Source organism: Pinus tabuliformis, chromosome 4_1 (assembly GCF_031772625.1).
Source record: "Pinus tabuliformis cultivar Carrire ecotype Pingquan chromosome 4_1, CPIR1, whole genome shotgun sequence".
NCBI classification, from domain to species: domain Eukaryota; kingdom Viridiplantae; phylum Streptophyta; class Pinopsida; order Pinales; family Pinaceae; genus Pinus; species Pinus tabuliformis.
In genome coordinates this window covers 964990889-965017361 of record NC_142303.1, presented here as the reverse complement: position 1 = coordinate 965017361, position 26473 = coordinate 964990889, and the positions used below count along the sequence as shown (strand labels likewise).

Below are 26473 nucleotides of genomic sequence, written 5' to 3'. Positions count from 1 at the left end.
TTCTGAATCTAAAGCAAATTTGAAGATGGAGGCAAATTAATTATTGCCTAAAGCTTACATGGGTCTAGACGAATCCCGTCCTTTGAGACTACAAAGCCAAGTAAACGACGAGAACTGACACATAACACACATTTGTGTGGATTGAGTCGTACCTTGTAGTGTCGGCAACGTAGAAATATCGCTCTTAAATGCTGCGGATGATCAGTCCGCTTTCGCGAATGAGCTGGAAGGTCGTCGAGATATGGTTGAACGATGTTTTTGATGTCATGGAAGGCATAATTCATTGCTCTCTGAAACGTTTCCCCTGCGTTATTTAAACGAAAGGGTAATTTTCGATATGTGAATGTGCCCCAAGGACAAATAAATGCAGTCTTTGACTGGTCCTGTGGGCGGATATTTATCTAATTATACCCAGAGAATCCATCCATAAATGAAAAGATTTCACATCTGGCGCATTCATCAATTATCTGGTCAATGAAGGGTGTAGGGTAGTTTTCTTTTGGACAAGCTTGATTTACATCCCTATAATCGACGCACACTCTAATCATTCCTTGTTTTTCATAACAGGAACAATGTTCGATACCCAATCGGTTAGAGCAACCGGGTAAATGAAACCAGCATGGAGAAGTTTTTCAACTTCTGCCTTGATGGCAGCGGCTTTCTTGGGGTGCACCTTCCTTAGCCATTGTCGTACTTGTTTGACATCTGGATACATATTAATTTCGTGTTCAATGATACTCGAGTCAATTCCTGGCATTTCATTATATGACCAAGCAAAGACATCTCTGAATTCGTGAAAAAAGAGCGTTATATATTTACAATTCTGAAGGAGATCAACATTTGCCAACATAAATATTCTCTACAACATCTGTTTTGGTCGAGATATTTATGGCAATAGTCTCTTCAATGTTGGACAAATTTCGCTTCGAATCCACTGTGTTTACAGTATTTGATAGGAAATCAAAAACTGAGGGATGATAAAGGTCATCAGGAGTATCTTCTTCACAATCCAGAAGAAGGGAACGATGGTGGTAATCTTCCCATGGTACCCCTTCAATTACCATTGATTGAACAATTCCTTCGTCGGTGTAATGCACTCGTGACCAAGGATCTGAAGGGGTGCCATATTCCTTAGACCTATCTATCCAAACACTTGGTGAGCGTTGATTTGGGTTCACCTCTCATGCTAGGAACATTGATTGCTACAATATTTCCATTGGGATTGGAGGCAATACCTGCGTATGATCCATGTTTATATCATTTTTTGAGATCTTTTCAATTGAAGACATCATATTGCAGGTTCCTACTGATATTACTTCTACCAGATTTATTGGAGGCAGAAGTGCAAAAGTTCCCATTAATATAGGGTCTTTTAGTAGGCCTACTCCGATATATGGGGGCTTCCATGGATCATTGGAATGCTTCCCGTAACTTGAGAACCATTGGGGAGGAAGGTTTGTTGATCGATGATTGTAATCCCTCCCTGAAAGGGAAATGCAATCTTCCTAAAATAGGTTGACACAACAGCAGCCATAGCATATGTCCATGGTCTTCCTAGTAATATGTTGTAATCGAGGTTTCCGTTAATTACTTCAACATTTATTTCTACTGTTTTCCCCCCTAGTTCAACTTGCATGTTACTTAGAATACCATATGGGGTATATGTTCATCCGTCGAATGCTTTTAATGTCATCAAAGATCGCGACAAGGTTGGAGATCCTAAAGTTTTCCAGCAACTCATCGACATAATACATATAGATTCCCCCTCATCAATAATTGTTCTATGAACAGTTTTGTTGAGGGCTTTCACTTGAATGAGGAAAGCTAGTTGAGATGGTAACTGAGGATCGTATCCTTTATGATTAAAGGACACAAGATTGGAATCCTTTGGGTCTATCCCACCGATGGCTGATAATAAAGCTTGCTTTTTGGATGGGTAATTTTGTAGTACCTCAAGTGTTGACATAGCGGATGGCGATTGGGCCAGATATTCCACTATATTATAATGCTATGCCGCTCTAGCACGAGGACTAAATGTCGACTTGTGTACTACTGCCTTTGGCGGTTCTATTGTCAGCTCAGGAATGATGGGTGGCGGAACTTCTATCGAAGTTGTTGTCGAACTACTAGGTTGATCTTTATCCTTATTGTTCGACAGTTGTGGGTTCCCGTAATCTTTGTTCCTTAATTATATCAAAGCATCATTTTGTTGTTTGGAAACCAACAACATTAGCACTTGAGATGGGGAAGCATTTCCACTGTCAACCAGATTTGTCCCTGGGTTCGGAAACGGATCAGTTAATACTGCCGAGGTTTTTGAATTCTTGAAGAAATTTTTAAGCTCAGCTCTATGTGGACAATCGGATGTCCAATGATCCTCATCACATATAAAGCATGGATTTTTTGGTTTCCTATTTCCAAGAGGGTTTGCAGAAGATTTTTCAGGTGATGATTCCTTCTTTTTCTTCTTCTTCCCTTTGTTTTTCTTCTTGCCTCCTGGTTGCTTGGCTTCTTTGCCTTTATCTGTCGATATGGCATTTACTTCCGAGGCAGGAAGTTCTTCTTTTGCATTCTGACTGGAAATCTTACGGGCCTTTTCAGATGTAGCCTTTGTCGATCTCGTGTTTGTTGCGCCAATTACACCATTGCCAGCATGAGAGTCATTGTTTGATTTAGAAGGAGGAGGGACCGAGAATTCCGATCTAGGAGCATCAGGTATTTTATCGTAGAGTGTGCCAGACTGAGTGTAAATCAAGTCTAAATATTGTGCACGAGCGATAACTTGCTCTTCGGTGATGACTCCCCCTTTTGCCACATCTTCCGTGATGGAAGGAAATAATGACTTGATAAACCATTCAGCTAAAAGCTGATTAGGAAGATACTTTTTTACCGTTCTACGACGACGTCGCCACTCATGTATATGATCAGATATGTGAGTGGCCGTTGTTTGTTTGAAATTGGTAAGAAAATCTGTTCCCGTCTTGTACCTTATCGGTAACTGAAAATGGGTTTAAAAGGTTGTGGCTAGGGTACTGAAGTTGTCAAACGAAGCTCTGGGCAACTCGATATACCATTTTGCTGCCAGACCAGTTAACGTCCTTTGAAAAAGGCGAACCCTAATCGAATCATCATTTAGGGTGTTTGATGAACACCACAGATGAAATGTCATCACATGATTTGATGGATCTTCACCTGGATTTCCATTAAATTTAGGAATATCCGATGGAAGTTTATGTGGAATCGCTGGCCACCAAGGGGCGTACGCCGTAAGCGATTGGATCGTTTGTTAACTGATTTAAATCCGATAACTCTAAAGTTGACACGAAGGGCAACTGTTGATTCAGGTTAGGCGAAGCATACCTAGGATAAGATGGAATCGCCTGAGTAGTGGGTCTTTGCATCGAGCATAATGCATTTGACGTTGGTAACTTTGGTAAGGTTGGTGGGCATAACCATTATAGAATGGTTGATTTTGACCATTTTGAATATACAGCTACCCACTATTTGCAAATATTTGTTGCTTAGATCCTTGGTATACTTGTTGGAATTGCAGTTGTTGATATTGCACCAGCCATGGTTGTCAAGCCATGTGCTATTGCCTGATACTAACTTCTTGACCAAGATGAGAGGTAATTGTACCCATTTGGGCCTGTGTCATTCCACCAGTCGACGATTGTGGTTGAGTCGCAAGGTCAAGAGGTTGTTGCATTACAACCTGAGAAACCTGAGGTTGGCATACAACAGGCAGCACTTGTACTTACGACACTGTCATAATAGCTGGTGTAGTTGGTATATTTGACATAGGTAAACATTGTTGCATATAATATAGAACTCTTGGTTGTTGAGGTAGTATCGATACCCAACAGCTAGATGTAATTCCAGCATAACCTGAATTTTTTTGTGAACTCCCGTATGGCTGTCCTCCCGGAGGAGACAATGAAAGTGCATACTGCCCCCATACGGTGGTAATTCGGTACTTAAAGGAATGGTTTTCCCTTGAGGACCGGACTGCCCAAATTGACATCCTAAAGGATCAATTTGTTGAGACTCAACATAAGAGTTTCTGGATACTATTCCAGATGAACAAATAGGAACGGATGATACTGTCGAAATAGCCCCTGAGTGGGCCCCTTCTAGCGATTGAGAGCTAGTTGGGACAGATGGTATACCGGCGAACATTGTTGGAGTGATAGCAGGAAGTTCTACCATTGCTGTGTCAGATGACACAGTCCTAGATGTCGACGGTTGTTCAGACATTTCTAGTCTATCCAAAAGATTACCTAGCAATTCTATAGGAGCTTCTGCTGGCAGTAGACTAATTTCTTATGAAGAAGGATACAAAGTGATCCCGACTCCAAATTGCGATGGAGTACTAGATGAAGGATCCTCCACAATCTCTTCTATAGTAATCAGACTAGGTGGAAGAGGTAGACTGTCAGGTCCGTAAAATATTTCTGGTGCCGAAGAAGGTATGGAATCTGCAGCAACAGATGTTTGGGGAATAACACTCTCTGAACCGATTGTAGATGAAACTGGTTCAGTAACACAAGTGTTTACCTCCAAACTAGGATCAGAGCTACTACCCCTCGGTGGCTGCTGAATTTCTTCTGTAAAGGCAGGGATACCAGAAAGGTTTAGAGTAACCAGAGTCTCCGATGTTGTTGGAACACTTGTTCTAACTTTACCAGGAGATTTGGAACCGGTTAAATGAGTTCGCTTTGTCCGTAATAGTTTCAATTCTGGAGACAAAGACGACTGACTCCTAAGCCTCTGCGAACGACGGGGTTTCAATTGACTTTCTTCCACGATTTCAGATTACTCGATCAATCAAAAATAAAGGGGAAGTATGCTTCCGAATTCTTGTTTTTCAATTTTTAAGAGTCGATAGAAAACAAAAGGTGACTCTAGTCGCCTTCGATTTTTAATGAGCCTGAAGTGACAAGTGCTCAGATGGACCTTTTCTGTTAAGGAGTCTGAAAAGGAACGAAAGGGACTACTCTGGAAATCTAGACAAAGGGATTACCAAACCAATCGCAAAACTGCAGAATACTTTTTACGTTACGGAAGTCAATCATCCTGAATGCTGTGTTCAGTGCATTGCGATCGATAGGGGGGTAGACACGGCTTCCTATGGATAAAGGATTAAGCCTATTGTGGTCTCCCAAAATATACTCGAAGGAACGTGGGAGCACAAGTCCGTACTGGCACTTATCATCTCAAAGTGGAGGAATCACCCAACCAACAGTGAAAACAACAGTTACTAGGCTTTACGACGCCAGAATACGTCTCTAGCCTAGACTTCTAGATTTTGTGCGTTAGCTTCCAAAGCGTTGTTAGATTCATTAAATTTATTTTATAGTTGATCTTGCTTAAGAAATTTGCCTTTCAGGTTCACCGCGTGATGTAGATTTACAATTCCTAAAATGCAATCTAAGATGATAAACAGTCGTTTTATCTTCTTTGTGCAATGAAAATCCTAGCTACTAAGGAAAGAGAGACAGTATTCTTTCAACAAAGAGCAAAGAGCACACACTATATGCACCATCCTAAATCAAAACCAATCAAATAGTCTAAATGCAAATGCACATGCATGTATTTTTTTTCAGCCTTCTTAATATGTGTAGGATAAAAGAAAGCTAATGCACAAATCTGAATTATTTTTCAAAGCAACAACTACTAACAAGTCTCTTTTCAAAATCAAAATGAAGACAACGACAACACTTTGCGATTTAGAAATGAAAACTTGCTTTCGACACTAGAAAAACTACTAATTCAGATAAAATACAATAGTAACAGGGTAATCGACTATCAAGAAAAATCAGTTTCTCTTCTATGACTAAAAACGACACTTGCGACACTTTCAAATCAAGAAACGACAGTACAATTACGTTACTTCTTTGTAAGGCAGAACTGAAAATGACTCAACAAATACATAAAAACATTTACAGTTCTTTGTACAATAGAGGCGGAATAACAGCAGAGAAAGGGGTTTCAAACACAGGTGTACTAACTACAAGCAGCAAAACTCCTGAATAGATATGAAAAGAGTGAACACAGAAACCAACATTCAGGAATAAGGCGTTGTCTTATCAACGCACCTGTAACACAGTGAATTTGAAATGCAGCGCACCTACTACACTCAGGAAGTGCATTGAATTTGAGATTCACAGAATGGACAGTGCACTGGACCAGGGACGAGACTTTGATTGGGTTCTGGGTCACAGTTTGCAGTTCAGTTCAACGATTTTGGCAGAGCAAGTGGTAATCAGTAAATTAATCACAGGGGTAGATCTAAGGAGGTTACTAGAGACACCATAAGGGAAATTAGAGAGTTTGTAAATCAGTTGTTTAATTCATAAACAAAACCCAGATATTGACTGAAGTGGCATTTATCTACTTTGCATTTGCATAGCAAATGCAGTTCGAAGGCTACCTGGCTCAACTTCAGGCTCCATCTGTAAGTTTATAAAGTAAACAAATGTAGATAAACGAAAAACCTAGTCGTTCCCCAGTGGAGTCGCCATTTTGTTAGAGGGAAAAGTGTCTATGCAGAACTACTTATCCCACTAAGGCTGGTAGCTACCTTAGAAACAAACAAAGTAAAACTACTTTCGTTTTCCTTTATGAAAGATAGATGAGAGAAGAATAAAGGAGACCAACCTCTGTCTTGCGCTTGGTTCCTTGCTCGATTCCTCTCTTTTCTGATAGTCCTTTGCTACTTGCTTTCATGTATACCTAGCTTAACAGAGTACCTGTAGAATCAAAGCAGCATAACACTATACAAGAAGATGGATCTATTATCATAAACAATCTAGGATCAGATGTAAATTGACCATACAAATGCATGAAACATAAATTACACAAGAGTATGGAGGAAAACTTGAATAGCTTTATTGATAATCAAGAAAGAGCCAAGAGAGTTACAACCAGTTGTTCTGACCCAACATCATCCTCTCAGCAAGTAAGCCCTTCTTCACCTCATGAAAAGCTTAGATCACCCAACACTATGATGTTACCTCAAGAAACCAACAACAATTCCTTACAAGATGCAAAATTCCAGCCTTTGGATCTCTGGGATGAGGGATCCATATATAGATGTCTGTAAGGGAGATGAGTCAGCTTGTGATTTGATTAGTGTCTTCCCTCTGATAGTCCTTGCTTCCACTTGGAGATTGATGATCTCTTACTCATCCCTGGTCGAAGTCAGAGAAGCATGTGTCACAGGAGAAGTTTCTGGAATATTCCATGCTTCTCCACCTCGTGGATTGACAGTGCGATTTGTCTCTTCTTGCCCATCGCACCCCATAGAAGGGCTTTTTGAAATGCAACACACCCACTAAGTGTATTTAGGTGAGATGCAACGCACTTTGCCTATGGAGCAGGTGAAATGATCTAGTTTTGACTAGTTCTGAGTAGTTTTTCATGGAGAACTTCTGGGAGAAGCTGTAATCAGTTGACCTTATTCCTTTAGGGGTTGGAACAATACTTTTAGGGACTTAGGAGCCCTTGGTTTATGGACATTTTATGCTTGGGGTTGCAGTGCCCAAAAATGTCTATAACACACATCACTTAGAGCATCATCTGTTGTTGGAGTTTCATGCAGGGGAGAGTGTTCTTCAGAAGAAGATTCCACATGTTGATCTAGTATAGGAATCCCCCCTTCAAGATGTGGAATCTGATTATCAAATTCTTGCAATGATTTTTCTTTTGCGAATCTATCCAAGCGATCAAGTTTCCGCTCAACAACATTGTCAGTTTTGGATGATTCAAGGAAAATTACATCTCTAGATACAACAAACTTCTTATTTACTTCATCATAGAGGAAGTATGCTTTGGAGGTGTTTGAATATCCCAGGAAGATACACTTACGAATTCTAGCACCAAGTTTGTTTCTATGTACCTTTGGTATCAAAGCATAACAAGTGGAACCAAAGACCCTGAGATGCTTTACCAAAGGAACATGTCCATACCACATTTCATATGGAGTCTTGTTTCTTATAGCATTAGATGGGCATCTATTCTTTATATATGAAACACATAGAACAACATCAGCCAAAAACATTATCTTTACATTTTTGAAGAAGAGCATGGATCGTACCATATTTAAGATTGTCCTATTCATTGTTTCAGCTACACCATTATGTTGGCGATTATAAGGCATAATTGTTTGATGTTTGATCCCATGTTGGCGAAGATAGTTTCAAATTCATTTGATGTGTATTCTTTTCCATTATCAGTGTGAATAGACACAATATGAGATTGTGCATCATTTTCAATCCATTTATGAAAATTCTTGAATGTTTGAAAAGCATTAGATTTGTTCTTCAATAAATAAACCCAACACATTCTGGTGTAGTCATCAATAAATGTCATGATATATTTATTTCCATTTGCAGAAGGAATAGGCATTGGACCACATAAATCTGAATGAATGAGTTCAAGTTTCCTATGTGCTCTTGAATGTGAATCATGAAAATACTGTTTGCTATGCTTTCCTAGAATGCAAGCACCACATTGCTTAAGCTTTCTAGGAATTGTAGGCAAACTAGCAACACCATTTTTCTTCAACAAGCGGAGACTGTCATAGTTCAAATGTCCAAATCTAGCATGCCATATTAAACTTGATGGAAGTGTACCTTCCTCATGATGAGAATTGTATGAGAAATGTTGTGCATGAGCAGAGGTTCCTTGCAGTTTGAGAAGCCTTTCTTCTTCTATTCCCCTAATGACAAGTGAGTGGTCAGATTCTTTCCTTACCTCAAGCTTTCCATCAAACATATGAATGGAGTGACCTTTCTGGCAGATGTGGACTAAGGACAACAAGTTTCTCTTGAGCTATGGGAGATATAGAACATGATCCAAAAGAAAGTCTAGAAGACCAGGCAGTTTAAGCCTGATTGTGCCAAGCCCTGATGGCTTGATTTTTGATTGATCTGCAAAGTATATTGCTCCATCAACATTGTCAGTGAAATCTTCAAAAAAATATTTTCTATGAGTCATGTGGCAGGTTGTTGCTAAATCAAGCAACCAATCATTTTTCCAAGAATCAAGTGAAGCATTAAATAAATCTTCATTTACTCCAATGTTACACAGTGCCAGAACATAGTGAGCGGATTCAGGTGCTTTACCTTTGTCTGTATCATCAGTTTTACCTTTCTGTTGGTTTGGTTTCTTTTCTGTTCAATTTTGTCCCATGGTAGCTTGCATGTAGAGGCATCATGTGATCCATTTCTTTTGCAGCAAATGCAGTGCAAATCTGCCTTTTCTCCTTGAGAATGTCCGCCCCCCCTGCCTCTGAAATATCTTCCTCTTCCTCTTCGTCCACCTCTTCCTCTTGCGAAATCTTGAGCATGATTCTTTTCTTTATGAGCAAGGCACACAATCACTTTATAAGATTTAGGGGTTCTCTTCTTTTGAAAAGCTTTCTCTCTTTCAGCGAACTTTTTCACAAGAGAGTCAAAGGTTATATCTTTGAGATTTCCATTTTCTTGCAATGACTCAAGATAATTGGAGTAAGTAGGATAAAGTGGCTTGAGAAAAGCAATAAGAGGAATATCCAATTAAACCTTAGTAGATTTGATATCATGCATTATAAACTTTACTTTAGATGAAAGAGAAAGAGGATCTTTATTTTGCAGTTCAAGAGTGAAGAGTTTAATCATGAGTTGAACAACTTCAACTGCAGAATGTGAGTCATAGAGTTCTTTCAGCTTTTGTAAGGCTTCAAAGGCAGTTGAATATGATGAAATATGGTGACTCGCCTCTTCCTTTATAGATGCTGCAATTAATGCATAAGCTTTGCTATTCTTGTTTTCCCAAATGACGAGCTCTTTGTCTGAGGTAGGTTGTATTGGGTCATTGTCTCCTTCACCGACACACACTCCTTTCCACAACTCATTGAAAATGAGGGTGTGTTTTCTCATCTGGGACCATTCAGGATAGTTCTCCTTGCTAGTGAGAACTACTCCCACCATGGATATGATCGAATGCATTCTGTAAAAAAAAAAAATTTGCTGATAGAAAAATACTTATGCTGCCAATGTATAAAATTGTGCTTCTCGTGGAGAAAAAAATGCAGCTCTGGTGTAAAATTGTAAAAAAAATTGCACTCTTATATATAGGAATTGGTAACCTTATGGTGGATATGATATCACTCACAACAAAAAGCTTCAGAGAAGCACATAACCTCAAGCTAGAAAACTCATGCAATGTACCAAATTGGCCAAAAGCAACTAGTCTAAATGTAAAGAGACCTAGAAACCACTGAGATGTGGGTTATATGTGAGTAGTTATATCACAGTGGCTTTGACTGTAGAGGAGGTCCAGTTACCATCATTCTACGCAGAGTATGGAGGGGATGAGCATTGTATGGCAACATTCAAACAATACATATGGTTGCGTATGGGAGCAGAGGTATGGCAACGTTCAATCAATACATATGGCTGCATATGGGAGCAGAGGTATGGACAACGTTACTTATATGGACACCAGTGGTATTAAACGTAGAGAGAGAATTTATGTATGGACCGTATGGTACCAGTGGTTAACAGAGAGCGCTATTATCTGTGATACGGTAACAACTCTTGTACAGTCGGCACATATAATTTTATACAAGCAAAACACTACCACAATTAAAAAACAAAGTCTTCAAAAAATATTTAATGCAGAGGCATCATACTGTCGCATTTCTCATGCCACTCCAATGGAATTAAATGCATTTATTCCACCATTAATTATCACGTCATGCTTCATCAAACAAATTCAGGTCAGGCCATTCTGCTACAATACCATTCTACTGCGCCACCCTCCAATGTGGTATGGAGGTCGAGCATTGTGCCTGGTGTTGAATGACAGTGGACACCCTCCAAGACTACTTCAAACATGCTCCACTACTCTCAACCATTGATGGAGGGACGAATGTCAAAGGAGAGGAGTCACTAGCTTTCAAAAGAGTTGCCATCATTCAACACATTCAACCTGAGTCTCTAGATATGGAGGCTGGACGTACAGTCGTGGTATGTGTGGAATATGGGAAAAAAACACATATGACAGTGTATGAAAGGTGGGTACAGGCTTCAAGAGTATGGTAGAGGTGTCAGTTCTACAAAATAGGTATAGGCAGGAGGGAGTTACGAGGACAGAGAGGGAAGCCAAAAATGGAGCTAGCTCTGATACCATGTCAGGCCAGGCAGTAGCTCCACAAAGAAAAAAAATAATTCGTGTATTATTCCATCAGGTAGGTCTTTGTTATATACAATAGGGAGAGACTGTTCAGTTCATCTCCCAATGACTGTTCACATTTCTAATTTAGTTATTTACATAAATTCACCCAATCATGAGGATTAGGTGTCAGCAGGTTTACTAAATTATTTTCGACACTTAAAGTGATTTTACTATGGTAAAATGAAATCTACATGGTGTATTTCAATCTGGCTAGTTATAAATGGCTAGGTGATCATTTTTTAGTGATAACATGATGTAAGTTCATAAAGAAATGGGTTCGATTGAAGGTGAAATTGTAGCGTTTGAAGCTCAAGAATATTTTTCTAGGGTTTTGTCTCTTAGTCGCAAGATTTCCAAAGGACAAATTTGAGTGGTTGTGTCCTTGCAGGCTCAAGGAAATGACTGAAAGCTCCTAGTTTCTCACATGCCCACTTCCTCCATGTCACTAGGATGTAAAGTTGTATTTTATATGGACCAAATATTTCGCTCATTGACTTCAGTATTCCATAGTTGATCATAGACAATGATGATTCCTTACAGGCTTCTAAATCAAGGTTTTTGATTATGAGCATTGTTGGGTTCATCTCATGGATATTTTATAGATTATTTTTTCTAGATAGTTGTGTGAATGAATAAATGAATCATTGTACTCTTTTATTGAATAATTGAATCACAATATAATAAGAAGAATAATTTGAAATGGTTTTCCCCATAGTTGGTTTTGGCCTGGTCTCTAACCAATCTTGTTATCTCTGTGTGTCAAATCTTTTCTTCTATTGTCTGTTTATGTTATGCTACATTTATGATGATGATATTATTATTTCTACATAGATGCATATGTCGCTAAATAATAATGTAAATATAAATAATGTTATGATGTTGTGTAGTGAATTTAGTGTGTAAATTAAGAAATGCAATTATAAAAAAAAGATCAATATAACCCTAAGAAAAATTAACATTATTGAGAGCAAAGGAGGTTTGCCCTTCAAAGAATTATTTTAAGACTTCTGAAATTTGTTTTCTTGCTTTAGATTTTTCCGTCATCCCTTATCTACTAGATTGGACAAGCATTATTATGCAAGTGGATTTACACCAAGTGCATCAGTTTATATATAGTCATAGCCACAAATCTAAAAGGTTCCCTCAAGGTTCTCATGGTTGAAAAATTTTATTTTCCATCTAGAAATAGCTAAACCCTTGGCATTTTCTAAAACAAAGAAGGAGAACAACAGAAATCCAAGCGTTGTAGTTGTCACACTCCTATTTTTCACACTAAAAATACTTTTGAGTCATCCAATTTACACAAGGGCCTTATTTATGTACACTGACCAACGAACAAGACATGACAAGACATGACTTACATAATGAACAAAAAAAAAACAAAATTAAGAGAAATAGAAACAAACCAACTATACATGAAGTGCAACTTGTAGCTTCTATCAAAAGTGATTCCTTAAATGTCAACCATTTATAGGAAGAGGGTTAATCTTGTCATTTAATGATTTCATCTTGGAAGAATTTTGGCTGAACTTTTCATCAACAACAACTGGTCCAATCCTCAAAGGCTAGAACTTTTTGTCTTTCCCCTTTTCTTCATGGGGTTTATCCCACTTCAAGACTAGGTCACCCACATCAAAGTTATTTTCCCCTGTAGACATTTTATAAAACCAACACCTTAAATAGTTATGATGTACTACAAATCAGCCTTTGGACTTGTGGCTTTATTCCTCAAGTTTAATTAGGGTATTTATCTTACTTTGAACTAGGAGGTAGGGTTTACCTTGTGACTCTTGAGAGAGTTGCAACGCCGAAAGACACAAGTTTAGAGTCAATATAGCTTCTTTACTATAAATGAGGTAGTATGGCAAGGTTCTTAGGGAATGATTTGGAGTAATATTCTCAGCCCAAAGAGGGTCAAATATTATTGCTAGTTATTTCACTCGAAGAAAATGGTCTTCCTTGTCATATGGAGAATATTCTTATTCATGGATTCTACGAAACCATTTCCCTCTCGATTGTGATTAGATGCATGTTTAAATACAATTCCATTATTTAATTTGAATTCATAAATATTTAACAATGAAAAATGTGTCGCATTATCAAAGACAAGTGAAGTAGGAGGGACAAACCTAGTCATAATGTTTTATTGAAAGAAGTGGATGAATTCCTAGTCATTTACTTGTTTGAGAGGAATTGCTTCTAGCCACTAAGGGAAGTAATCTATCACTATTAATGTAGACCAATGTTTATTTTTAAATGAGGGAAAAATTACAAGAACATCAAGTCCCCACAATTGCAATGGTTCTTCAATTTCTTTTATAGCAGTTGGGTGGCTAACCTCTAATTGCAACCAGTGCATATCTTACATTCTTGGTGCTTGCAGACAAAATCATGAGAATCCTTGAAAAGAGTGGGCCAATAACACCCAACACACATAACCTTATTTGTTTTAGTTTTTCCCACATAATGGCCACCTATCATTCCATTTTCTAAATCTTTCATGACCTTCTCTGCATTGTGTGCCTCAAGGCACCTTAGCTAAACACCATTGTCGTGGTTACAAAAAAGAACTCCATGGACTAATTTCTAAGAGAGATATTTTAGTCACATTTCTCATTTCCTGTTGTTCGAGAAGTGTGAGAGAAATGTGCCATTCTCCAGAAATTTCCATAGATATGCATATCATGGTGTTGTAGATGTAGGCTGAGGAGCATGTTCAATATTATACATTTTGATCTCCTACTCCCATCCTGAAAGATCTTGTTTAGGAGCATATCTTACATCATTAGCCAACTGACGTAGACCATGACCCTCTATGGTATGAATTGGTTTGAACTGAAGATCATACTCTTGAAGACAGATCATCCGATCAACCCTCTTCGCACACAGCTCTTGTTGCACAAACAATGTTCATACTGTTGGATGAGGTCAAATACTAATGTGTGAGCTTTCAATATGTAGGGCTTGATGTACTTAATTTCCTTGTATAATTCATATGTTTTTTTGTCGATGGTAGGAAATTTGACTCGAGCCTTTGAAGACAAGTGCTCATAAAGGATAATGGTCATTCATTTCCTTCCATATATTTCTGAGTCAACAAGGCCACAATTGACAAGTTCGAAGAAAACTTACAAAGAAAGAAATTTTTTCCATAATCTAGATTGAAAAGTGCAGCTGCATTGATACTGGATTGCTTAATCTGAGTGAAATCATCTCTTTCCAATTATTTCAATTGTATACTACATCTTTCTTGGTCATCTCCTATATGAGCTTGACTATCTCGTGATCACCAGTATTCCAGAAATAATGTTGTAACTCCTGGGATTCCTACTTTACTTTTATCAACTGATTAGTTCATAACAAACTTGGAAGTGACGGTGTTGTATGTAGAAGTACTAGTTCTTACTGCAGGCTGTCACTTGGTCAGCTGGCACAAGATCACTAGGAGCTCAAGCCAACTTCTATGGATTCCAGAAGAAGCTCTTTATGTGATGAAAGAAAGGAAAGCTTACTCTACAAAGGCTACTCTACTTATAGAAAGGAAAATAAGACTTAAATGTAAAGTAAACCTAGAAAACCCTACTTAACCGACTAATCCTACTTCTGCAGAAAGAGCGATGGAAACAATGAAATGAATGTCGTTACTTAATCTAGGAAGTAAACAAAATCTACTCAAGATATCTCTAGAAGCAAATGAGCAAAACAGATCTTTTTGGATTTTTATGTATTTTTATGTGAAATTGTCATGCATGTAGTTTATTTGATTGTGAATGTGGCAATGATTAGGTGGCGATGGAGGGAAAATTTGGGATTTGAAGAGGTGTAGGATGATGTGGAGGGGTCCTAGGATGGCTCAGGTGGCCTTCTAGAGGCTTCCAGCAATCAGACTTCAAAAATAAGCCTACAAGAAAATCTACAGGAGGCTACAGGAAATCTACAAGAGGTCTATAGGAGGATCCCAAGAGATGTTTTGGAAGTTTTGAAAGTAGGAAAGTGGGTGGAAAGGGTAGCTGAAGGCTAAGATGATGTGTTAAGATGTATAGGGTCCATCAAGAATGATTGGGAGAGGGAAAAATGGTCGGATTTGTTCAAGGAAAGAGAGGAAAGTCTATGGAAATTTGCAGAAAGCTAAGGCGGAGTTGAGATGAACTATGGGCAACCTATGGCATAGATCCAAGAGAGATTGTGATGGATGATGGGACAAATGATGTGAGAAGAGATTTTCTACCAGAGAACTGAAAATCAAACATTGATATTAAGAAAGAAAGGAAACTAAGTACATAAAACAGTAGAATTTTGCATCAAGCTAATCTAGATCATGAGCTATGGAAAGAAATGTTGAAGAATATTGTAATGAGAGGAAGCATGGAAGGAAACTTATTGCAAGACATAAATGAGCATGGTGAAAGAGATCTACAGCAAAGCATTAACCTTCTAACAAACTACAACACTAGAAATCCTATGGAAAAGGGAAATTTGTGTTTTTGTGGCAGCAAGAGGGTCTTGGACTTAGTTCATAGTCCCAAAGGGAGGAAAGGAGGCCAAGGCTCTGCTGATTGCCTTTTGTATCTTCTTTCTATTACTGTTCAACCTACTATGGGAAACTAAAATGGAAACAACCTTCTAAATCACCAAAAGCAACCTATTCTTAACTAAGAAAGAAATTTATCTAACAACAACTAATCCATAAACTGAAACAAAACATATAAATACAAACAAGAGGAGCTTGGCTACATGGACTAGGCCCTAACCCAAGAGCTTCAACCCTATGAGGTAACTCAGTGCTAGCTCGAAAAGGAATTCATCTTTTTTATCAAAATAATAATAGGATTACATGAAACTGTCAACAAAAGTAAGCTCAAAGTTGAGCAAAGAAAAGCTACAATAAAAATTCGAAAGTTTGACTAAAGCTCCCAACAACTTCCTTAAAACCAGGAAGGCTTGGCTCCCAAAACTTGAGATAAACAGAAGTTATCCTACACTTGCTCGGCTACCTCTTTAGTGCATTGATGTGGCTATTTGTGCTCATTGTTGCATGATGGAGAATTCGAAGTGGGGAGTCATAAATGAGGGGGATACCCTCCTATAAATCCTCTCTCTTGTCTTCTTCAAATTATTTCTTCCAATTGTCCATTAAATCTTTGACTTTGTCCATTAAACCTTTCCATGTACTCAAAATGTGCAATGGCCTTAGCCTGATCACTGATATACATAGGGGAAATATGGGGATTATTTGTAAGTAGCTGGTGTGTGTTGACGAGAGCCATGGGGTGTGATGGCTCAGCTCTGATCATCAAGGGCTCATTCTGCTCCTTTTTCATCAACTTCCTTATCTCTGCTGCCCCTCATTCCTCATGGTTCATCCATGATGCCATGGACATTAGTTGTAGGTCCCCTAGCCTAGCATTGGGGTCCCACACATTCATATCAGCGAGGGCCATGTTTTTTTTTTCTCAGTAAATCTATTCTATTCTATTATGTACAGAAAAAACATTACAGGCATATATTCAGATTGCCCAAGGCCGACTATGGCTCTTTGGAGCATGATTTCTCAGCACTAGACCCGCCCTCGCAGGGGCAGCGTGACCAGACAAAACTATCTTCACAGGACATCATAATATGACAGTGAATCCATACCATACAAAAAACATCCCGCGCAGGGGCACCGGAGCAGAGAAGTACATCCCTCGCAGGGGCATCAAAAGAGTTATAGACATAGCCAGAGCAGACATAGACATAAACGTAAACTAGAGAGACATAGCCATAGCCGACATAGACAGAAACATAAACCAGAGAGACATAGACATAGACATAAAACCGGAACAGGACCTGCACAATTGTGGAAGACGATAGGTTGAACCAGTGGAGGTTAGTCCTCCGGCTTCTCCTCGACAATTCTGCACCATCCATACTTCTCTCGTTCTTCTGCAGTGGGGAAGGAGTCCCAGTCTTCAGCAGTGTTCTCCTTGGAGGTCGACGCCTGCTGAGCCTGAGGGCGATTGGGAGCTTGCACGGGAGCCCCCGCTGGTCTCTCCTCGTCGCCTTCCATGCTTTCATCTGGGAGCTCCTCCTTACTGCGCGAACCACCTTCATCATCCTGAGTTTCCTCGATGAATAAGACCGAAATGTGAGCATTAATGCGGGGTTTATTCTTCGAGCTGCCAAAAGTGAAGATGGCGGAGCCAAACGCAGGAAGAGGGTCCGGTTCAGAGCTTGGACTGCTCGCGTCCATGAACTGGCTCGCCTGGAGGGGATTGGCCTCTGCCCTTCTGTGGCAATTACAGCGACAACAGTGGAGATGGGGCTCTGTAGCTGGAGGACGAGAAGACCCTCCCCGAGCAGAACCTCGTCGACTGAGCAGTCTTTGCCGGGGTCTAACCATTTTTGCAGGAGTACCGGCGGCTTGAAGTAGTATAGCAATTGAAGACCTTCCCAGCTTGAGACAGCCCCCAACTGAATTAGATCCGCTCCCAGCTGACCTGGGACAACACTCAACAGAGCAGAGGCGGCAACCAGCTGAGTTTCTGGGCTGGAGACAACCCTCACCACCTTGAAAACTGGCCTTAACAGCAAGAGCTGTGGCCTGTAGAACAAAACAACAAGCAGGAGCCTGAACCTCGTAACCACAGCGCTGAGCGTGAACCTGCTCCATACCATCACCCACCTTAATATCCTCAACATTCCCTCGAGACCTGTTCTCCATAACTGCAAATTGCAGTCGCACCAATTAACCGGACGCTGCATTGAATTCCCTTCACCCACACCTGAGCTTTTAATCCTCGGCAGCGAGAGACGCAATAACATTTAAGATTGAACTCGGGGCACCACATGGCTGGCATGTGGCTCCTCCCTGCCACCCGTACTATCACCCACATCCAGGTAGCGAGGGCCATGTTATTCAAATAGAACTCTGCTATTTTTTCCTTGTCTTATGTTGAACTTTGGTCACATAGGTCCATAAACTGTGTATAATCTTGGAAAGACATTGTACTGATGAGCCCCAAAAATGGATAATTATATGGGCTCATTCAGCCTCCTAATTCGACTTAATCCACCATTCTAATTATTTTATTGCATGTTTTTTTATTATATTTATGTTAATAGAGTGAATTGGGTTAGTCATTATGCCAACAAGTCTAATGTGTGCTTTATGCAGTCTTTTTGGTCAATTTGGAGACAAAATCAAAGGTTTAAATGAGCACTTGGCAACCAAATTCATGGAGATGATTTTTAGGAAGGTGTCCCCTTCATTTATGGGCCCTTACCTCAAATTCTCCACCATCAGCTCAGAGTTCAAGGACCACCAAATCAATTATCACAAGGGCAGCCGAGCAAGGGCTAGTAAAGGTTTTGTTAACTACAAGTTTTGGCAGCCGAGTTCCTAAAGTTTAGGAGGGCTGTTGGGGTCCTCAATTTGTATAAATAAGAGGGCTTAGGGCCTCATTTCAATTAGTCACTTTGTAGGCAGAAGTTAGCTAGTTTGTAGTTCGATTTTAGTCATTTTTTAGGTAGTAGGTTAGCTTTGCATTTTAGCACATTTTCAAGCTTTCCCTTGTGGACAGTTTTTGATGTAACTATTATTTCTTGCTCAATAAAGACGAATCTAGCTTTGCACCAGCTCTAATCTCTCTTAGGAGGCTTTAGATCTTGGGGTTGGGCCCAACCCAAGTGCCCAATACCTCCTTTTTTCACCTTTATGTGTTTTTGCTGCATTCTTAGAATAAAATCTGCTATTTATATTTAAATATTGCTTTGTTATTTAGATTGATTTTGATGATTAAAAAGGATTTTTATGTTCAGATTGAGTTGATAGGTTATTAACAGGGAATATCTTCAGAAAAAGGCCATCAAGGACCTCTGATCTCACCTCTCCCTCAGTGGGATCAGGAGCTGGGATGAAGGTGACCTTGCTACCAACAAAAACATTGTCTTTGCTTTTCCATGCAATCATTAGTGTTTGATTTTTATTTACAGAAGTTGGTTACATGTTCATATACTTGATTGCTTCGTTGCATATTTATTATACATGGTTTCATTGCAAATAAACTCCTATTCCTTCTCTTTACTGTTAGTTAGGCCAGATTAGAATAAAGTAGCTAGGTCGTCATTTTTCCAAGTCATTGTTTGTTCAGTTAGAGAAGCAACTTGCAGAGCACCTTGTCATGCGGAAAGAGTCAATTTTGTGGACAAAACTGACCTCCCTAGAAAGCAAGGCTTTTCTAGTGACAAACAAAACAATCAAGCACTATCTTTCCCTAAATATGCATTTAAAATAAAAGCAACCAGGTGTTAAGGCTTACCTCTAGTCCAACGCTGTTTGTAGCAACCAAGCCTCTTCGATCCAGATGAGCTCCTTCTCCTTGAAGCCTGCATTCACTAACAAGCAAACGATTACATAGCACCTGAATAACTCATATAATAAAACATATTCATCATAAATACCAAGGAGTTTATGAAACAAATTATATATAACAACTTGTTGAGAAAAATGAACTTAATTGTATTAATTGGAAACAAAAGAAACCATTACAACCAGTGCCTTGGTGTTGTGCAGGTCCCTCCCAGGGTCCAGCAAGAGTTCTCCTCTACTTTGATCAGCTCACCCACTTCCAAATGAAGCTAAGAAAGGATTGGAATCTCTCCTCTCAAGCTCTAAAAGGGAGTCCTAATTTCAGCAGCATCTACCCTTAGGAATGTTCATCTTTCAACCTCCCCTCCCTCTAGCCCAATGCCTGTATTTATAATGCTTTGGAGGAAGTTAAACAGGTCCACCATCAATGGGATAAGCTCCTCTTTGAAAGGGATAGCTCCCCTCTTCATGGGATAAGTTCCTCTTTCATTGGGATGCATGAACCATCTGGAGGCGCTCAATCCACGTCAAACCATCTTCTAGAATGCTCTAGAATCGACCGCATGTAAGTTTTTTGAAGTAAAACTTGCGCCTTTTGACTTTTACAGGGGTACGCACCCACCCCTTTACAGACAGAGCGTACAAGTACATAGGTATTATGTACTTGAAGTGCGTACACGCAGGTCAGAGTAAGAGAAAGTGTGTAACCAGAGATATATTGATTTTTAAAGGCTTTCTCTCTTTTTTGGAGTTTGACATGAGGAGCAGAGGTATAAGACTTGCCAAGGAGGATAGTATGGTTATTGATGGAGTCATACTGACTGCAAATAGTCATGGTGACAAATTTTAGTGTAACACACTTGTAACACCTCTCCATCTACCCGTACTCCATGAATCCTAGCTGCTCCATCCCCTACCTTTGATTCTTGCCTCATATTTTCTACACCTTGACCTAGTTTCCATATTTTTGTGCAACATTGCTCCAATTCTCCTTAAACAAATCCAGCAATCCTCATCTCTCCTCAGCTCCATCCACCAATTCCTGGACCTCCTCACACCCTTATCCTACCTCCATACTCACTCCTTCACCTTTTTCTCTCCATCCATCCTCCAAAATTCTCTTTTGGGAACATCCTCTAGAAATTATAGAACATCTTATAGAACCCTTGCAGACTTCCTATAGAAGCTCACGAACGTGGTTTCTTGATAGCCAAACTTTTTCAAACTCTTTAGAAGGGTACTAGGGACCCCTTAGGCCCTATTTAAACCTTCCCAACCTTCTGCAAGCATTTCCTCTCGCCAATCCACCTCTGCACAGTGAAAAACCAGTCAAAGCACATGCATGATAATTCTGACAACTTATTCAAAAATACAAAAAGATGTTTTTCAGATGTTATTGTAGAGGCAGCTTAGACACATGCATTTTACATTTCTAGAAGTCAATGGCATCTCTTTCAGTAGCTTGCATCCTCTTTCTTGCATCAGTAGGGCTAGCTAGTAAAATTAGGGTTTGCTAGGGTTTGTGTTTCCTTTCATCTTTCGAGTTTCTTTCTGCAAGTAGATTAGCCTTCTTTGAGTTAGCTTTCATCCATCAATTAAATGGCTTCTTCTAAGAGCTCATAGAAGTTTTCTTAAGCTCCTAGCAGACTTGTGCCATCTGATCAAGTGACAGCTGCGGCAAGAGCTAGTACTTGTGCATACAGCACCGTCGCTTCCAAGTTTGTTATGAACTACCGGGTTGAAAAAACTAAAGAAGGGAGTTCTAGGAGTTGCAACATTATTGCTGCAATACTGGTGCCCACCATATTTTTGGTGCCATTGCTGGGGAAGCATTAGAGTATTTGTGATTGCTGCTTCTCTTCTATTTTCCACTACAACCTTCTGCTAAGTAGTTTATTTCATTTCATTTCTGCAAACGTAGAGTAGATATTTCCTGCTTTCATAGATTAGCATTTCAATTCCGTAATTTCAATTCTGCAAGCATAGATTAGCATTTCAATTTTATAATTTCAATTCTGCAAGCATAACCTAGCATTTCATTTCAGCAAAATAAATTATTCATTTCTTGCTTTCATTTCAATTCCATATTTTCATTTCAGCAAGATAGCTAGTTGTAGTTCAATCTATTTTACTTTTGTAGATACAAGCAGAGAAAAGCAAAAATCAACCAAAAAGATTTCTTTTCATGCCTTGTAGGAGTAGAGATAATTCAAAAAAATGATTGCACAACACCCCCACTGCTTCACATAGCCAACCTTTTGTCTTCTTCGATGGCTGTGATTAAAGAACCCTTAGGTGGAGAACAAGACATATTTGAAGAACCTCAAGGGAAGAAGAAGAAGAAAACATTCCTCTGGAGCAAATGGCTACAAGAAGAAATGTTGAGAGTAGTACCATATCCAAAAACAAATTTTCAAATCAGATGGAAGATTTCAAGAGTGAGATGAGGTAGTTTCTTGCCATGAAACTGGATACCTTGCGGATCCAAAGAAAGCAATAGGAAGCCAAGAGGGCTTTGGCCATCTTTTGTCCCAGGTGAACTAGAAAGCATCCTAGGAATGGATGTCCATTGCACTCCATAGAAGTGTGTTTTTTCTATGAAAAAGACCATCCTACAGATCAGTGCCTTTCCTTACCCAGAATCAAAGCTGCATATCAGAGTGCATCCATTGATCGCAATTTTGCTATGGGAGGTGATTAATGATGATAGGAACATGCTCAGAAAGTTTCAGATCGATCCGGTCTATCGTTCGAGAGCAATGGAGAAAACAAGTTTCTACCTTGTAAAAATTCAACATCAGCAGTTTGAGGGTGCAGATCTGAACGTGGAAACAAAATCCTGTAGCTTAGATCCAGCCAGAGGATACCTACACAACAAAAAATAGCCATGAATCAGCCACCAAGCCATCATGCAACCACAGAAACAAATGCATGCAACAACAAAAAGGACCCAGCAGCACGTCGACTTACAGGTATGCGTCTAAACCAGTTCTTCTATTTGCATCAATATGATTCGAAAATGCTTAAATGAATGAAATGGTGGGATTAAGCCAGGAATCTAGCAAAGTTAACTCGACAGTGCCTTCTCTAGTGCTCAGTCGAAAATCATGCAGTATACGTGGACAGTCGACTCACATGAAAATTAAAAAAAGAGGGAGTGTTGGTCGTTTGAACTCCAGTGCAACTGATCCAGAAGAGAACATGCAGTTCATGATAGCACTGCAGTCTGCATGTGGCCACGTACACCTGGCCACCTCACCTCCTCACCATGAATTGCGCCGTAATTCAAAAATTCTCGGCTGAAGAACTCACGTTGACCGCTGTTCATTTACATTTGCAACCATTCTCAGCGAAGTACGCATCCTCCTCCTCCGCAGTCTGTTAGCCTGAGCTTTTCGTCCTGTTTCAAAATTCTCCTATGTCCCAGGCTCGTTCAGAAGCGTCGTGACATCCTACAAAAGCTGGCAACACGTTCTATAGGAAGAGGTTCTACAGGAAATACAGCATAGCCTTCCAGAGAAGAGAAAATGGATTTTTCTTGGACAAATTTGGAGTCCCAAAAGCGGTAGGCTCGAAAAACACTCTTCCATGCATGGTGTGTTCGAAAGGTGATGAATTGAACTATATTGAATAAGGAAGTCAGAGACAAGTCTGCCTGTGAGTCGAAAATAGTGGTTTGCCTATGTGTTGCTCGGAATTACTCAGTCAGTTTTGTGTCAAAACTCTCCTCCATGGTCCCTGATAAAAAAATTTCTCCTTAGAAAAAAGATGAAGCACCATGAGGGCTAACCTATGTATGAAGTATTTGAATTTTCATAATTGTATGTATGTTAAGGATGAAAATCGAGCTCTATGCCCTGTCTGTGAAAACTTGATTCTTCCTTTTACCTACAGACAGCCGAGTTTTGGGCAACAAAAGTTTTAGAACCAGGGAATTGGTGCAAGTTAAAATATAAACACCTAAGAGATCATGTCCCGAGGTTCAAAGGAGGAAACCATAAAGTAGCATTCCCTCTCTACTCATAGCCTAAAATAGAGCACTCTCACCATGCCAGGGGGATCTATCAGGAAGGAACCCTCAGATTCTAGGAAATTGCATGAACATCCCGAGGTGGTGAACCTCTTCACCCATGCCAATTGGATGACCTTTTGAGACAAAATTCAGGGTCATGACGATGAGATAATGGAGGAATTCTTAATGTCCCTGCAACCTTAATCAAAGACACAAAGGAGGGCACAACCAAGGAAACCACACCAAAATTAAAAGGAAAGACATCCCCAGCCAAGCAGACCAAAACAATGAAGACAGGTTCTATAGGAAGCCAAAAAATAGTCGACATAAGACTTTTTACAAGAAGCATGGAAAAAGGGCAACAAAAGGAAAAATCGCCTGAGATTTTAGCTAGGGAGGCAATAGTTGTGCTGGCTACCCTAAGCACATCTCCAAAGCACAAGGGGAAGCGAAAGAGGGAGCCTTCCATGTATTTTAAGGCAAGAAGGAGCATGCGGATAAAACCTGGCAGACCCCAGCCACCATCAAAAGAGCCAATCACAATTGTAGACACCCCAGCCACACAAAAGGAGAGGTCTCCCTCAAGGGCATCCATCACCTATGAACGGGGAAGCCCGAAGACATCCACTTGGAGAGAAAGAATGAAATTGTTGGACACAAAGGCCTCTCTACAGGATGCTGAGACTGTTCTACTGGAAACACTGGCTAAGCTAAGAGAGACCGAGAAACTGGAGGAAAAGGTGCCCAAACAATCATAGGAAGAAGGAAAGACAAGGAAACATCTGATGAACAAAAAAGAGAGGACAAGCTGCAGGTTGAGGTTGAGGAGCTAGCAAAATTGCTATAGGAAAAGGAGCATAGGCAGTGGGAAGAAGTAGAGAGAAAAGCATGGTTTCATGACTAAGAAGAGGACATCACATCAGAAGCTTGGCATGACAAGGAGGCCACCATGGCTATCAAAGATGAAGAGATAGATTAATTGCTCATAGGATGAGAAACACTTTCAGTAGGGGGGTGATGATGAGCCCCAAAAATGGATAATTATATGGGCTCATTCAGCCTCCTAATTCGACTTAATCCACCATTATCATTATTTTATTGCATGTTTTTTATTATATTTATGCTAATAGAGTGAATTGGCTTAGTCATTATGCCAATAAGTCTAATGTGTTTTTTATGCAGTCTTTATGGTCAATTTGGAGACAAAATCAAAGGTTTAAATGAGCACTTGTCAGCCAAATTCGTGGAGAGGATTTTTAGGAAGGTGTCCCCTTCATTTATGGGCCCTTACCTCGAATTCTCCACCATCAGCTCGGAGTTCAAGGGCCACCAAATCAATTATCACAAGGGTAGCCGAGCAAGGGCTAGTAAAGGTGTTGTTAACTACAAGTTTTGGCAGCCGAGTTCCTAAATTTTAGGAGGGTTGTTGGGGTCCTCAATTTGTATAAATAAGAGGGCTTAGGGACTCATTTTAGTTAGTCACTTTGTAGGTAGAAGTTAGCTAGTTTGTAGTTCGATTTTAGTCATTTTTTAGGTAGTAGGTTAGCTTTGCATTTCAGCACATTTTCAAGCTTTCCCTTGTGGAATGTTTTTGATGTAACTATTATTTCTTGCTCAATAAAGATGAATCCAACTTTGCACCAGCTCTAATCTCTCTTAGGAGGTTGTAGCTCTTGGGGTTGGGCCCAACCCAAGTGCCCAGTACCTCCTTTGTTCACCTTTATGTGTTTTTGATGCATTCTTACAATAAAATCTGCTATTTAGATTTAAATTTTGCTTCATTATTTAGATTGATTTTGATGATTAAAAAGGATTTTTATGTTCAGATTGAGTTGATAGGTTCTTAACAGGGAAGATCTTTAGAAAAAGGCCATCAAGGACCTCTGATCTCACCTCTCCCTCAGTGGGATCAGGAGCTGAGATGAAGGTGACCTTGCTGCCAACAAAAACACTGTCTTTGCTTTTCCATGCAATCATTAGTGTTTGATTTTTATTTACAGAAGTTGGTTACATGTTCATATACTTGATTGCTTCGTTGCATATTTATTATACATGGTTTCATTGGAAATAAACTCCTATTCCTTCTCTTTACTGTTTGTTAGGCCAGATTAGAATAAAGTAGCTAGGTCGTCATTTTTCCAAGTCATTGTTTGTTCAGTTAGAGAAGCAACTTGTAGAGAACCTGTAACACCTCTCCATCTACCCGTACTCCATCAATCCTAGCTACTCCATCCCCTACCTCTGATTCTTGCCTCATCTTTGCTACACCTTGACCTAGTTTCCATATTTTTGTGCAACATTTCTCCACTTCTCCTTGAACAAATCCAGCAATCCTCATCTCTCATCAGCTCCATCCACCAAGTCTTGGGCCTCCTCACACCCTTATCCTACCACCATACTCACTCCTTCACCTTTATCTCTCCATCCACCCTCCAAAATCCTCTTTTCGGAACATCCTGTAGAAATTACAGAACATCCTATACGACCCCTGCAGATTTCCTGTAGAAGCTCACGAACGCACCTTCTTGATAGCCAAACTTTGAGAAACTCTTTGGAAGGGTGCTAGGGCCCCTTAGGCCCTCTTTGAACCTTCCCAACCTTCTGCAAGAATTTCCTCTCGCCAATCCACCTCTGCACAGTGAAAAACCAGTGAAAGCACATGCATGATAATTTTGACAACTTATTCAAAAATACAAAAAGATGTCTTTTCAGATGTTACTGAAGAAGTAGCTTAGACACATGCATTTTACCTTCCTAGAATTCAATGGCATCTCTTTCAATAGCTTGCATCCTCTTTCTTGCATCAGTAGGGCTAGTTGGTAAAATTAGGGTTTGCATTTCCTTTCAGCTTTCCAGTTTCTTTCTGCAAGTAGATTAACCTTCTTTGA

At 39.7% G+C, this 26473-nt stretch overlaps 1 protein-coding gene across 1 annotated transcript in view; it reads right to left on the bottom strand.

The window, feature by feature from the left end:
* Positions 1–16961, bottom strand: part of LOC149179364 (laccase-12-like) — a 60609-nt gene extending 43648 nt beyond the window's left edge. The window contains exon 1 of the mRNA XM_089422432.1: positions 16861–16961. Within this exon, the coding sequence (XP_089278558.1) occupies positions 16861–16961 (101 nt within the window). The remainder of the gene's footprint in view (positions 1–16860) is intronic.
* Positions 16962–26473: the final 9512 nt, after the last annotated feature.